We start from the raw sequence: 15,805 nt of genomic DNA on the forward strand, positions 1-15,805 counted from the left end.
GTTCGGGTCAGAGGTCCTATCGTAAGTGGAAGAGGCTGTGACACTTCATTAACAATAGGTTTTCCTGAAAAACCAAGGGAAATATTCTGTGAGCCTGAGAGGGGTGCCCCTGGGACTTCACTACGTTTTATAGTTGTTCGACTTGCCCCTGTATCGAGTAAAAATTTTCTATCTTGACCTAATAATTCACTATGTACATAAGGTCCTTCTTGATCTACAGGAATCTCGATAAGGGGTAAGTCAACTTCCCTCTCTAGGCTAGTTCATGCGTAACGTTGATACTCCGGATATTCATACTGTGCAGTCTGATACATTTGTCGTGTTGTTGTCTGTGTGGCAGCAGCAGGCAACGGTGGTGCAGCTGGCACAAACTGTATTGGCTGTTGTGCGGCTGGCATGGCCTGGGCATGCTGCGTAGCTCCTTGTTCATTCTGATCTTGTCTTAGTTGCCGTGATCTTTCTTGTGTTTTACCTATGGCGATATTATGTTTTAAAACTGGACAGTCGTGTACGTAATGACCTGGCTTTTTACAATAATTGCATGTCCCTTTTACAGGTCCTGCTGAATCGGAATGTGTCATACCCTTTTTATGTCCTTCAGCTGGAACTGTCTGGGAAACTAGCATTTTCATTTTCGTGTCTTTCATGCGTCTGTGTTCATGTTCTTGTTCCTCTTTAATTCTATTGTGGTGGTACTGTAACATTTGTAACATTTGTGTTGGAGTGTTACCTTGCCAGGTACTCTCGAATTTTAATACTCTATTCTTTACTGGGGGCAGGGCATTTTCCACTAATTTTGTTACAAACAGATGCGGGTATGATTCGCTACTTGCTCTTATGCCACTATTTATACCAAAACATTTCTCGAATCGGGCATAGTAATCGCTAGTGTCTTCATCTTGCTTCTGTTTACAGGCTGAAATTGTACCCCAATCTTCCTTTTTCGTAGTTAATAAACGTGGCAGTACCTGTACTAGTAGACCTGGTAGTGCTTTAGTTTTGTCCCCAAGCCCCGAACCTGGACCTCGGGCCCTTTCTTCTGCTTCTAATGCTGACCATTCTATCTTTTGATCACCTACCTCCCATTCTTTTTCCTTGAGTTTTTCATAAATGCCAGCAGGCATCAACACCTTTAATATTGTCATGATGTCGGGGTAGGTATACTCTCCCATGAGTAACATGTCTTTAATTTCTCGGTGAAAACCCGCTGGGTCCTTGTCATGACTGGGTACTACTTTCTTCATTTCTAACAATTCTATTTTCGATATAGGCGTATATACAAATACACGTTGAAACTGATTGTCCTCGCCTTTTATTGGGTGTACTTCTCGTAAGGGATTCTGTCTATCCAGGTGATACGTGGTTCTTTCCTTGACAGGCAATGAGACATGCTCTGAGCATACAAAAAGAATATACTGCTTTCTAGATACTAGAATTTCTTTAATTAATTTGGTACCTGGACCTCTCCATTTATTCATAAGCAATTCAGTCAATATGTCAGGTAAGGGACCAGGGTCCGAATGCTGACTCTGATATAGTATAATGAGTTGTTGAATCATATAAATCCCAGCTAACCTCTGCTCATCTGGGGTGAGATTCAAAAATGTGCGTACTACTGTCTCATCACTATATTTTCCGGGACTGTCCACCCAATGAACAGCTGCCCTCGCTAAATCTTGTTCATCCATAGAATCGAGAAAATGATAACCCCTTCGTTCTCGGAGTAGTTTGTCGGCGGTTTGGAACGAATGCTCGTTAGACCTTATGTTAATTATAGGTATTTGGAAATTCCTGTCATTATCTGGACATATTGGACGTATTGGGTCAGTATGACATCTAGTCTGATTCCTATTACAAGATCTTCCTCTACCTACATAGGCTATGGTGTCTGACTGTCCGGCGGGCAGTCCTGACCCTTCTTCCTCGCTTTGCTCGAACTCGTCTGTCTCTAATCTCTCTTCGTGTAGGCGTTCTATTTCTTTACGGATCTTTCGGCACATGGCTATTATACAATTTTGCTTATCGTGTCTCCCTTCTGATATATTCTGGCTCCATTTTGTAAGAATTTTCATTGCTTCCGGATCTACCCCCGGTCGGTCTTGATTTCTGATCACACAGTTTATGAGGAAACGCAACAGTTCCCCCTGTATCTCTACTTTCTGGTATTCCATAGCTCTGTTAATACATTCTGGATCTCGCCCTGTTTGAACAAAATGATATATTCTATCTAGATACGCAGTCATTCCTGGTAGCTTCGCTAAATACCCTGCGGCTCGTCTGATACGTAATGATGCCAGGATCATTTCGTCCTCTTTACCGAGCACCGGGTCATATCTACAATCTATAAGAAGTTCCTTAAGCGTACGATCACTTACGAATTTGGGTGTACGTGAATGCGCTGACTCTTGGAAAATAAGTTTATTTATTCTAGGTGGCGTAGAAAAAATATTGGTAGCACCTCCCGTGGCCCCGTCTGGGGCGTCGGGTGTGAAAGGATTCGTCGAACGTGACACAGCAACTATAGGCGTGGACTCAGCTATAGAAGTACCTGTAGGAACAGATGCAGAAACAGATGTGCTTGCCGGAACTTGTGACTCGATTTGTTGCTGTAGGGATACGGGTGCTGGATCTTGGCGTTGGACCTCCCTGGTATGCGGTCTACGTGGGGCGGAATTAGCATACTCGGGAGCTGCGTCATCTAAATATGAGGAAAGAAAAACATCCTCTGCGGTTCTAGGATGCCCCTTAGGATGTACCTTGATTGGGAATAATGGGGGTGGCAAGTCTTTCGGTATCTCTGGAGTAGCCTTAGGTAATCCTTCGGCCAGAAGGGGATACATACCACTCATAAGGGCATTTCTTTGTCTGTCTACTTGTTCTGATTTCACTCGGATACCTTCCTCAATTAATAGATTTTCTTGAATTTTGTTTGAACTCTCTTTACTCTTCTCTTCCTGTCTACGTGCTTTTTCTGTACGTCTATGAGATTCTTTACGCCATAACTCAACGGCGTCTTTCTGTGACTGTCTGACTTTCCTTTTCCATAACTCTTCCTCGACTTTCATGATGCACTCTGCATCCCAGGTTCCCGCTGCGGGCCATCTCTGACTTTCTGGTAATCCCTTGGTGTAGTCTACCCATAAATCAAGAAATAATATAGCGTCTAAGCCATGTTTGTGATACATGAAGTGCCCTGGAGTATCCCTAGGAGGAATAGGGACGGCTTCTTCAAGTACCCCCTTTCTAGTAGTGATCTGTCTTAATTTCGAGAAGAGCGGCATATTGACAATCTGATCTGATACTTAATCTTGAACACACTAAATACAAAAGCACAATAATGGACAACCATTCATACCACAATATGCAGGACGTTTAACACATTAAACATTAAAACATTAAACCTTTAACTGAAACAACAATGATGATCGTCTGCATAACTAAATCACCATGCTTAATTCTTGACACTTACTAGATACTTCGGAATACTTGATATACTGCTAAACAGTACAGATACACTGCTAAAACAGTGCAGACCGGATTTGTGTACCCAAACCCGTCTTGACCGGCACAACCTATGTGCACGTCAGAAATGCCTCCCCAGTAATGGTACTCACCGGGTAGCTTCGGAAACGGAAGGCCTCGGTAACTTGAACCGGACTGGACTCGACTCGCCTCGTCGGAAACTGGGCTTGACTTTGAACTGGTGGGTCTCTGTGTACCTCGGATCTTGCTCTCTCAGCTAGGCTCTGGTCGGGATACTTCGCACTTCTCACCGCCTCGTCTGGGTGTTGATCGCAGTCTCAGTCGCCCCCGCTTGACCGGAGGGAGATACAGGAAATCCTGTTGGTACGCGTTTATTGTCCGTCCAGCTGTGGCAGGAGACCGGGCCTGCTACTCACCGCCGGCGCGTGAGATGAGAAAGTGTCCCTATTCGGGCGCCATCATGTGGTAAATAAAAATTCCTTTACCGGGACTGAATTTGATACAGAAACATTATAAAATAGCTCAGAAAAATGAGAGGCAGAATCCGTGATATTAGAGTTTCGGAATGGGCTTTATTCCGGTGATCGATTATAATCGGATGCTTCAAGTTCCATCACCACGGGGGTTCAGGAAGTGAAGTACATACTTTATTGACAAGAAGTAACTTTTATAGTACATACATTATAATGAAGTGAATACAGTAGGCGTAACAATTGATAAGGACATTGACGTTTGGTCTGCGTAACCGAAAATGGGTGTAATAATGAGTAAAAAGGAACATGATTGGTTATGATGTAATACATAGGTGGATCTATAAGATAATACTTGGCATAGATGCGCGCGCAGCAGTATGACGTGTAATTGACGTGTAACTAGGGGGTGACGGGGACTTGACATTTAGCTCTATATGTGGAGACGAGAAGTCTGGGGGGTCAAGTCAACCTAATCCCAAATCATATCTAACATCCTATGTTTAAAGAACTATGTTATCCATAAAAGAGGGACTCTCGGACAGAATCTATTCTATACTGACTGTGCGTGCGTGTACAAGCGTCTAAGTGTCTACACTGAATGCGAGGGGGTAGGAATATTCCATGGTAACAGGGCTATGAATTACTTGCATGAGGACAGAGAAGATGGGCCTTTTTGCTTGGTAACTGGAAGAATGTTTACTTAAACTACTAGGCAGGAATGCATCGGCTGAGGGGGAGGCAGATAATTCGAAGGTGAAATACAGTTCTTGGCAGAGAGTAGGCTGATGTCAGGCTTCGTGAGCCGCGCAGAGAATGGGACAAAGTTCATGGTCACAGATGCAGGCTCGGACTGGAGCTTTCAGAGGCAGAAGGCAAGAGGAGTTTTGATGACAGAATCAGGGCCTACTTGCCTGGACTGTAAAGTGGCATAAGTGAACCATATAAAGCCGGTGGCCTTTCATATTTAGGAATGGAATATCCGGCCTATTCATGGCGGATCTGTCAAAGGACATGTTGACGGTGGATGCACATGTATTTGCGTCTTCATAACTGGAACCGGAGGGAACATACATGTACTTGTGACATGCACATGGAACCGTTGGGGTCCAAGATAGGGGACATAACTGACCAGAAAAATCCATATTTCCACACGGTGACTGACGAGGAGAGAGGTGGAGAAGGGAGGGGGTAGTGAGAGCAGAGAGCAAGAGGTGGAGGAGCATGAACATGAAAGTGATTCGAGGGTTGTAAGGCTTAATGGGCCGTGACGTAAAGCCAGATGGCAACTGTGCGTGTAAGCGCGCGCGTAACTGCAAGCTTGAGGCCACAAGCAAACGCGTGTGGTCGGACTTTTTAATGCCCAGTTACTAAATGTCTCGTCAGAGCAGCGGATGCACTGGCTCCGGTGAGACCTAAAAAGTGGGGAGTTTTTTTTTTTAAACGCACGGATTAGTTTACACACCTGAAAACAAGTGAGGCCACTTCTGCTCAGGCCCCCTGCCCTGCTCACTATGCATGCATTAATGGGCCGGCCCAGCGAGAGAAAGGGAGTGACACATCTACCATTGACAAGAGGGAGGTAATGGGCACCCAAAATCAGCATACAGGCATATTCTCACCTTGTATGTAACGGAGACCCTTGTCAGGGCCAGTATTCTTACAACTCCTGCTGCCGCATGTACGTCAGCTTCCGCGTTCTCTTCAAGCTTTTACAAAGGTAGACGAGATGCAAGGAAGGGTCAGAGGTGCAAGAGAGGGAATTAGCAAAGGGGCCGAGGGTTTCGCAAATATAGATATCTGGGCAGAGGTGTTCACCAACTATGCAAGAAGACACCAGAAACAAGTTTGTGGTTTGCAAAATGTGTGATAAGGTCGGCCAGTATAGGTTTAGGGAGTGTAGCCTGGCTGAGATACAATGCATCATCTATGAAATCCACCCCACTTAGTGATGAGATCTTCTGCCTGGCCCTCAATCTGTATTTCTCAGGTGTCAGTCCAAACATGTTGACTAAGATGGCCTTCATTGCAGTGGTGTGGCTGGTCCCCCACCACCTCTAGTGTCCCTCCCCACTGTGGGCATGTACCTCCACAAACTTCCCCACCTGGACTCCTCTGGCATCTTGTGCACTCTTAGAGCCACTTCATAGGCTGCAAACCATTTGTCTGTCATCCCCCACCACATGTGTGGGCACCAAGTCTTTGGGTATGTGGCTTCTGCATTCTCTGGATTCGTTAGTGAACACTGCAGGTACGCTGCCACCATTACTGCTGGACTCCACCTGTAGTGCTCTTATGTCCAGCTCTCGGAGGCTCAGCTCATGGGACATCTTCCTCTCTACAGACTAAAAGGCAACTTGTGCTCAACCTCTGGTAGCTTGGCACAGAGCAGTCAGGCTTATGTAAAGAGGCAATGGGTAAAGTATTTGTGCAACACAACACACAGTAACACAATGAAAACACCAAAAAAAGACTCCACACAGGTATAGAAAAATAGATTATGATTTTATAAATAAAACAAAATCATAACAACCAAAATCCAATAAGAAGTCCAGATATGAATTTTAGAAGATTAAATGCAGATGCAGTTCTTGCGCTTGGAATCAAATAGCGCTTCAAGAGGTTCCCTGGTTGAGCTGGACTGGGAAAAAGTCAAGAGTTCAGGCTGTCCACGGTGGGCCTGCTGAGCAAAAGCACCTTAGTCCTTGTCACAAGCGCGAGATGCGTAGATCGAAGTGTCAATGTCACTCCCGCAGTTGAACAGATGTGTTGTTTTTCTCCAAGCGTTGATTGCGATGCGCTGGTTTCCAAAGACGAGCTTCAGTTCCACAATGTGTTCTTTACACAGCTGATGGGCTGGGTTTCTCCAAACTTGTCAAATGGATGTGTCGATCATCCCTCAGTGGTGGCAGAGATGCGGTGGTCTCAGTGCTGCGTCTGTAACCAATGTGCCAGGTTTCTCCAAGCTTGTCAAAGAGATGAGTAGATCATCCCTCAGTGGTGGCAGCGATGCGGTGGACTCAGTGCTGCGTCTGTAACCAATGTGCCAGGTTTCTCCACGCTTGTCAAAGGGATGAGTAGATCATCCTTCAGTGGTTGTGGCAATGGGATGGTCGATGCGGTGGTTCCGGTGTCCCAGCTCGGGCCCCAAGTGTGATGCACCGATTCTGTTCCCAATGGGATACGTCAATTCTGTAAGTCGCAGCAGAAGATGTGTCAATTGTGCTAGAGCAAGCACCTGGAGTCACTTCCAATGAACCAGGCACAGGAGCAGGGTTAAACACTTTGATGTCCTTGATTCTTTCAAGAACAGGAGGCTAGTCAGCTAGCCCTTGGAGATGCACTGGGACAGTCAGAGAGAGCAAGCAGGCAGCAGGGAGTACAGCAAGGTAGCAGTTTCCAGAGCTAGAATTCGGCAAGCAAAAATCCTCAGCACAGCATTCCTTCTTCTTGTCCAGTAGCTTCAGTTCCAGGACTGTACTACTTGGTGGGGTCAGAGACCTAGTACCCAGTTGTGCCTTTGAATAGGAGGTGACTTCAAAGAAGGGTCTTTGAAGTGCACAAAAGTCATTTTTTCTCAGCCCTGGCTCCAGACTATCTGTAGGGGGTAATCAGCCCTTTGTATGGTGACAGGACACTGCCTCTTCAGGTGTAAGTGTCAGCTCCTCCCTCCCTCCCTCCCATCCTGCCCAGGATGAGCCATTAGGATACAGATGGGCACTGAGAGAGACACACCTACCCTCCCTTTGTGTGTGGCTGTCTAGAGGGAATGCACAAAGTGAAGCTGTCACCCACCCACGTGAACTGGAGACAGGCTGCAGGCATACATAGTTGTAAGGGGAGAGAAATGTCCACTTTCTAAAAGTGGTATTTATAAAACAGTAATGATAAATCTGACTTTACAAGTAAAGAGAATTTATCATTACCATTCCAAATAAATAAAACATGATATGACTACTCCTTCTCAACAAGGAATTACAGCTTAAAAGTGTAATAAGAAATCCCCAATTTTAACCTATGAGAGGAGTAGGCCTCACAGTAATGAAAAATGAATTTGGGTATTTGTCACTACCAGGGCATGCTAAATTCAAACATACATGTCCTACCTTTGACTTACACAACACTCTGGCCCATGGGCTACCTATGGTCTACCTTAGGGGTGACTTATATGTAATAAAAGGGGAGTTTATGGCTTGGCAAAGGGTTTTAAATGGCAATTCAAAGTGACAGTAAACTGCACACACAGACCGTGCAGTGGCAGGACTGAGACAGGTTTGGAAGCCTACTTGTGTGGGTGGCACAATCAGTGCTGCAGGCCATTAGTAGCATTTAATTTACAGGCCCTGGGTACATGGTCTACCACTTTACAAGAGACTTACAATTAAATTAAATATATCAATTGTGTATACACCAATGTTACCATGTTTAGGGGAAGAGCACATGTGATTCAGCACTGGTCAGCAGTGGTTGGGTGCTTAGAGTCCTAAGTCCAACAAAAAGATGGTCAGAGAAAGAGGAGGAAGGCAAAACGTTTGGGGTGACCCTTCAGAGAGGGCCGTTTTCCAACAGTGGGATTAAATGATGAGGAATTCGGAACACACTGCTTTAGGCTAGAGGCAGCCAAAGAGGGTTTAAGAGGGGCTTACTAGAACATAAGATCAGAAACTTGAGATGGTGGATGATTGACTGTATGTGGGGGTAGGCAAAACCACAATGGCCAGATTACTGAAACAGTTCTTTTATTGGCGGGGGTGATGGGAACAGGTGAAAATGGGAAAAATGAAGTCTGGATGTGGGTGGGGATGACGGAGTGGTTCACCGGTATGGATTAGGCGGCATGCGGGTGGGTCAATTGATGCAGTCTCCATGGGAACTGCATTGATGCTGCACTTACCAGAAAATGATTTGGTGCAGTCCACAAGGCTGGAATTGATTAAAATAGCAAAAATAGATTTTGAAACAGTGAAATAGTCATACAAAAGACATTGGTAATGTGAATGTAGTTGTTGCCCAAGAGAGTTAGGCGGGGGCAATAAAAACGGCAGCTATCAATATGGTGTGGCAGGAGGTGAACAGAGAGGTGTCAGGACTTTGTGAGGCGCAGGGGGTAGCATTAGTGAGGCATGTAGCCATCGTTTATGAGTACCCACACTTATTTAGACATGATAATGTCCATTCACCTTTGCTGGAAAATGCACTTTATTTAGAGAGGGTGACAGAGGTGCTGAGAAGGTGATGCATGGGCAGGTCAGACAACCAATAGATTGTGTGTGGGGGGGGGAGTTACATTTCAGGGCTCCTTCTGGTGGCGGACTGAAGGGCGCTAAGGATGAGGCTGCCCTGCCTTTTAGCTATGTTTGCGATATAGAAATGCCATATACATACATATATACATGTTTGTACGTGCGGAATAAAACCAAGCTGTGCCTAGCTTGCTCCTGAATATAGTGGCTTCCTGACAACAATCAGGCGTCTGTGATAATACCCTCAGAAACAAAGAGTTCTCCTTCTTGGGGAACATCTCAGAATACTGCAGTAATTGTGTAGCCTGAAATTACCAGTCTCTGCAGTATCAGTATTTGCAAGAGCAAAATTACCGCAGTAGAATTACTTATGATCCAAGGAGTGAAGCAAGAATCAAACGGGAACCAGGTCAGTAGATCTATCAACTGTGGAGATGTTCAATGTTGAAAAAAGCACTATATTTCAAAGGCATGCAATCCCAAAAAGTCTTTAAAACTTCTGGAAAAGTTCAAAGGTGGAGATACAAACCAAGAAATTGGACTCTGATTTGAGAACTAGTACATACTGGGCCAGATGTACGACACTTCCAATTTGCGAGTCGCAAATTGCGTTATTTTGCGACTCGCAACTTGCGACACTCTTTGGGGACCCCTTCCTTTTTGTGAGTGGCTTACCCCCTTTTTGAATGGGTGGTAAATTGCAAGTGTTTTGCGCCCTCAACTGCGACCGCAAAACAATCTTACCTTGAAGTGCAACTCGCTATTAGGAAGGGATGCCCTTGGCACGCCCCTTCTTAATAGCGAGTCGCAAACCCTATTTGGCGAGTCGGTAATAGGTCACCGACTCGTAAAATAGGGTTTGTAAATAGGGTAGACCTGTTTTGTGGTCGCAAACGGGCCGATTTCCCGTTTGCAACCGTAAAAAAACGGTTGAACATCTGGCCCCATGTCATTACAAAAATACTTTCGAAGTTATTTGCTTCTGCTGTCTTGGATTGAACAGATTCATGTTTTTTCTTGGGCTGTGTGTATAGTTAGATAGTTTGCTGTTTTGGCAGATGTGAACACTTTATCAAGCATATAATACTATATCATTTTCATAAACTGCACACACAGACCGTGCAGTGGCAGGACTGAGACAGGTTTGGAAGCCTACTTGTGTGGGTGGCACAATCAGTGCTGCAGGCCATTAGTAGCATTTAATTTACAGGCCCTGGGTACATGGTCTACCACTTTACAAGAGACTTACAATTAAATTAAATATATCAATTGTGTATACACCAATGTTACCATGTTTAGGGGAAGAGCACATGTGATTCAGCACTGGTCAGCAGTGGTTGGGTGCTTAGAGTCCTAAGTCCAACAAAAAGATGGTCAGAGAAAGAGGAGGAAGGCAAAACGTTTGGGGTGACCCTTCAGAGAGGGCCGTTTTCCAACAGTGGGATTAAATGATGAGGAATTCGGAACACACTGCTTTAGGCTAGAGGCAGCCAAAGAGGGTTTAAGAGGGGCTTACTAGAACATAAGATCAGAAACTTGAGATGGTGGATGATTGACTGTATGTGGGGGTAGGCAAAACCACAATGGCCAGATTACTGAAACAGTTCTTTTATTGGCGGGGGTGATGGGAACAGGTGAAAATGGGAAAAATGAAGTCTGGATGTGGGTGGGGATGACGGAGTGGTTCACCGGTATGGATTAGGCGGCATGCGGGTGGGTCAATTGATGCAGTCTCCATGGGAACTGCATTGATGCTGCACTTACCAGAAAATGATTTGGTGCAGTCCACAAGGCTGGAATTGATTAAAATAGCAAAAATAGATTTTGAAACAGTGAAATAGTCATACAAAAGACATTGGTAATGTGAATGTAGTTGTTGCCCAAGAGAGTTAGGCGGGGGCAATAAAAACGGCAGCTATCAATATGGTGTGGCAGGAGGTGAACAGAGAGGTGTCAGGACTTTGTGAGGCGCAGGGGGTAGCATTAGTGAGGCATGTAGCCATCGTTTATGAGTACCCACACTTATTTAGACATGATAATGTCCATTCACCTTTGCTGGAAAATGCACTTTATTTAGAGAGGGTGACAGAGGTGCTGAGAAGGTGATGCATGGGCAGGTCAGACAACCAATAGATTGTGTGTGGGGGGGGGAGTTACATTTCAGGGCTCCTTCTGGTGGCGGACTGAAGGGCGCTAAGGATGAGGCTGCCCTGCCTTTTAGCTATGTTTGCGATATAGAAATGCCATATACATACATATATACATGTTTGTACGTGCGGAATAAAACCAAGCTGTGCCTAGCTTGCTCCTGAATATAGTGGCTTCCTGACAACAATCAGGCGTCTGTGATAATACCCTCAGAAACAAAGAGTTCTCCTTCTTGGGGAACATCTCAGAATACTGCAGTAATTGTGTAGCCTGAAATTACCAGTCTCTGCAGTATCAGTATTTGCAAGAGCAAAATTACCGCAGTAGAATTACTTATGATCCAAGGAGTGAAGCAAGAATCAAACGGGAACCAGGTCAGTAGATCTATCAACTGTGGAGATGTTCAATGTTGAAAAAAGCACTATATTTCAAAGGCATGCAATCCCAAAAAGTCTTTAAAACTTCTGGAAAAGTTCAAAGGTGGAGATACAAACCAAGAAATTGGACTCTGATTTGAGAACTAGTACATACTGGGCCAGATGTACGACACTTCCAATTTGCGAGTCGCAAATTGCGTTATTTTGCGACTCGCAACTTGCGACACTCTTTGGGGACCCCTTCCTTTTTGTGAGTGGCTTACCCCCTTTTTGAATGGGTGGTAAATTGCAAGTGTTTTGCGCCCTCAACTGCGACCGCAAAACAATCTTACCTTGAAGTGCAACTCGCTATTAGGAAGGGATGCCCTTGGCACGCCCCTTCTTAATAGCGAGTCGCAAACCCTATTTGGCGAGTCGGTAATAGGTCACCGACTCGTAAAATAGGGTTTGTAAATAGGGTAGACCTGTTTTGTGGTCGCAAACGGGCCGATTTCCCGTTTGCAACCGTAAAAAAACGGTTGAACATCTGGCCCCATGTCATTACAAAAATACTTTCGAAGTTATTTGCTTCTGCTGTCTTGGATTGAACAGATTCATGTTTTTCTTGGGCTGTGTGTATAGTTAGATAGTTTGCTGTTTTGGCAGATGTGAACACTTTATCAAGCATATAATACTATATCATTTTCATAAACAGTATCAAACATGCATAATAAACCCAATTGTATTTACCTTTATAAATCTTCAACATCTCTGGGCACTGATGGATCACATTATTACACCTGAAACAGCACATACTTCATGTTGGTGTTACAGAGCAAGCACAGTTTACAGGATAACATAAGGAACATTACATACATCCTGTTATTATAAAATATTAATACCGCAACCACAGGCGCTCCTGTGGACCAGAGCACAGCATGTGCTACTACTGACACACACCAATCAAAACTCCAATGATACATGGCAACCCAGGTACAACCTGCTGTGCAGTGGCTGGGTGAGGCTAACAGGTGAAAACCCCACTCAAAGCACAGAATACCGAACACGCCAGGGCCACGCGGCGTGCAGTGATGAAGGGACATAGATTGGCAGCCAATAAAGCCTGTCAATGGGTAAAAAGACTATTCGGCAACGCTCGATTCCAACTGGTCCAAGTCCATTATTGTCACATGAACTGTCTGACGCCCCTTACGCGGCCCTGTATAAGGACATATATAGGGAGTTCTCTAAAAATCCCAAGATGGCATGAAAACAGAGCTGACTTTCTTAGTATGAGGTGGCAATGTCCTTCAGTACAAACATACTAGTCTGAGTGAGAGAAGGCTGCCTCAGTGCACTAGAAGGCTTCCTGAAACTATGTCCAGTGCTTACGGCAGATGAAAGAAAAGGAAAGATGAAAAGACAGGTCACTCCGCTGGGGAATATACCAGCAGCACTTTAAAATGGCTTTAATTGCGTGTCTTGTAATTAATTTCTAGTTTCCAACACTGGGGAATCTCTGCGATCCTGCACTTTGGAATCTTTCAAACCATGCACCTTGAAATCTCTGAGGTCCTGCACCTTGGAGTCTTACAAGTCCTGGACCTGGGAATCTCTGTGGTCCTGCACCTTGGAGTCTTTCAAGCCATGCACCTTGAAATCTCTGAGGTCCTGCACCTTGGAGTCTTACAAGTCCTGCACCTTGCAATCTCTGAGGTCCTGCACCTTGGAGTCTTTCAAGCCATGCACCTTGAAATCTCTGAGGTCCTGCACCTTGGAGTCTTACGAGTCCTGGACCTGGGAATCTCTGAGGTCCTGCACCTTGGAGTCTTACAAGTCCTGGACCTGGGAATCTCTGTGGTCCTGCACCTTGCAATCTCTGTGGTCTGTCACCTGGGAACCATTGAATCCTGTGATTTCTGCTCCTTTTGAGTGTGTAGGGACATGCACCATGGAGTTTCTGGAGGCCGCCCCTTGTAACATCTCTAATCCTACATCTCACAATCTCTGAATCTCTGAATCCCGAACTATTTGAACCAACAAATTCCAGCAACATGGAATCTCTGAACTCTCCACCTCGGAATCTTTCAGACTCTTCTACTTAGAATTGTCCCAGGCCTGCACTTTGGAATATTAGAGGCTCAGGCACTTTAGTATACCTGAAGATGGCCATCTCAAACCTGGGAGGTTCTGAACCTATTCCTTGAACTCTCCTAAATCCTGCACTGGTCAATATATGATGCCCTGCATCTTGGAGTCTGTGAAGTCCAGCCTGCTCTTTGAAACCCATGAAGTCATGCACTTCGGAGTATCTGACATTCTCCCTCCTTAAACATCTGAAGATAGCCACCAATCAATCTCCAAGGTCCTGCACCTTGGAATTTCAGCAAAGCTGCATGTCTCTGTAGCCCTGCACTATGAATCTCCACAGCACTGCACTTTGGAATCTCTGAAACCTGCACCTTGGAAGCTCTGAAGTCCGGTGTCTTGGAATCTATGAAGCCTCACAATTTGCAATCTCTGAGGCATGGAATGGTCGAGGTCCTGTGCCTTCTACTGTCTCAGTTTCTGCACTTTTGAATCTCTGAGGTCCTGTGCCTTCTACTGTGGCTAACAGTATATCCTCTGGTTCTCCTTTAGATCCATTGCCTCACAAATATTGGAAAGTATTCCAGACAGAGCTTTTTCCTCCGCTGTATGCTATCTGTTGCCAGTCTCTCTCTTTGGCACGTGTTCCAAAGTGTTGGAAATTAGCAGTGGTCTCACCTTTGTTGAAGAAGGAAACTTTGGATCCCACCTGTCCAGCGAATTATAGACCTATATCGCTGCTTCCTTTTCCCATTAAGATCCTAGAGAAACTGGTTACTAAACATCTGTCCAGTTTCTTGGAGACCAACTGCTGCTTGGACGCGTCTCAATTTGGCTTCAGACCAGCACATGGCACGGAATCGGCCCTGGTGACCGTGTTGGACGATCTTCGTTCGCGGGCCGACATTGGGCGAGCGGCCTTTTTAGTGCTGCTCGACATGTCGGCCGCTTTTGACACGGTCAACCATGACATCTTGGTCAGAAGACTTGAGGATGCAGGGGTGAAGGGTTCGGCTCGCGATTGGCTGTTTTCCTATTTGGGAGACAGACGCCAGGTAGTGGCCTTGCCACCATTCCAGTCAGAGATTAAAACAGTTGAGCAGGGCGTACCGCAAGGGTCTGCCATCAGCCCTATACTGTTTAATCTTTATCTTCGCCCTCTGGTGAGCTTGGTTAAATCATTTGGCATCTCGGTTATTAACTATGCCGATGATACGCAGCTCATCTTTTCCATCGAGGGCAAAGATGCGGTGTCGCTGGAGACTTTCCATCAATGTATGGCGTCAACTGCGGACTGGTTGAGGCAGAATTCTCTGCAGTTTAACAGCTCTAAAACAGAGGTTCTACACTGCTCGCTGGACCACATCCCTCGGCCACTGCCTCCTGATTTTTGGCCTGCCTCCTTTCAGGAAGTTCCTTCTGCAGCAGTATCTGCCAGGAACCTGGGCGTTGTGTTTGGGCCTGATCTCCAACTGGATCTTTTTGTAAATAAAACCGTGTCCACCTGCATGATGCTGTTACGCATGCTGTGGAAGATTCTTCCGCTGCTGCCGGCCCATGTTCGCCCAGAAGTGGTTCGCGGTACCATTTTGAGTAGGTTAGACTACTGCAACGCACTACTTCTGGGAGCTCCAAATAAATTGCTGGCCAAGCTACAACGCGTGCAGAATATGGCAGCCAAGCTAGCCCTGTCCCGTCGTCGATCTGACTCTTCATCTATGGCACTAGCCGATCTTCACTGGCTACCAGTTTCACAGCGAGTCATCTTTAAGGCGCTTTGTTTGGTGTTTAAGGGACTTCATGGGCAAGGACCTGCTCCATTGCAGGAGCTGTTCCAGTGGTATGTGCCCACTCGCTCCCTTAGGTCACTGTCAGCACATCTTGTGGTAGTCCCAAAGGTATTGAGGGCTCGGATGGGCGGCCGAGCCTTTGGTTTCGTGGCGGCCAAACATTGGAATTCTCTCCCTTTGCTGTTGAGAAGCTCTGGGGAGTTTCCCTCTTTTAAGAAAGAATTAAA

The 15,805-nt window shown here is 45.6% G+C and overlaps 1 protein-coding gene across 1 annotated transcript in view; it reads right to left on the minus strand.

Annotated features, from left to right (window-relative positions):
* The window catches only part of LOC146869502 (E3 ubiquitin-protein ligase TRIM39-like), a 153,322-nt gene that overhangs the window by 49,890 nt on the left and 87,627 nt on the right, over nucleotides 1-15,805 (minus strand). Inside the window, exon 5 of the mRNA XM_085601337.1 lies at nucleotides 12,451-12,500. Within this exon, the coding sequence (XP_085457463.1) occupies nucleotides 12,451-12,500 (50 nt within the window). The remainder of the gene's footprint in view (nucleotides 1-12,450; nucleotides 12,501-15,805) is intronic.

This window comes from Triturus cristatus, chromosome 1_1 (assembly GCF_964204655.1).
Source record: "Triturus cristatus chromosome 1_1, aTriCri1.1, whole genome shotgun sequence".
In the NCBI taxonomy this organism is placed as follows: domain Eukaryota; kingdom Metazoa; phylum Chordata; class Amphibia; order Caudata; family Salamandridae; genus Triturus; species Triturus cristatus.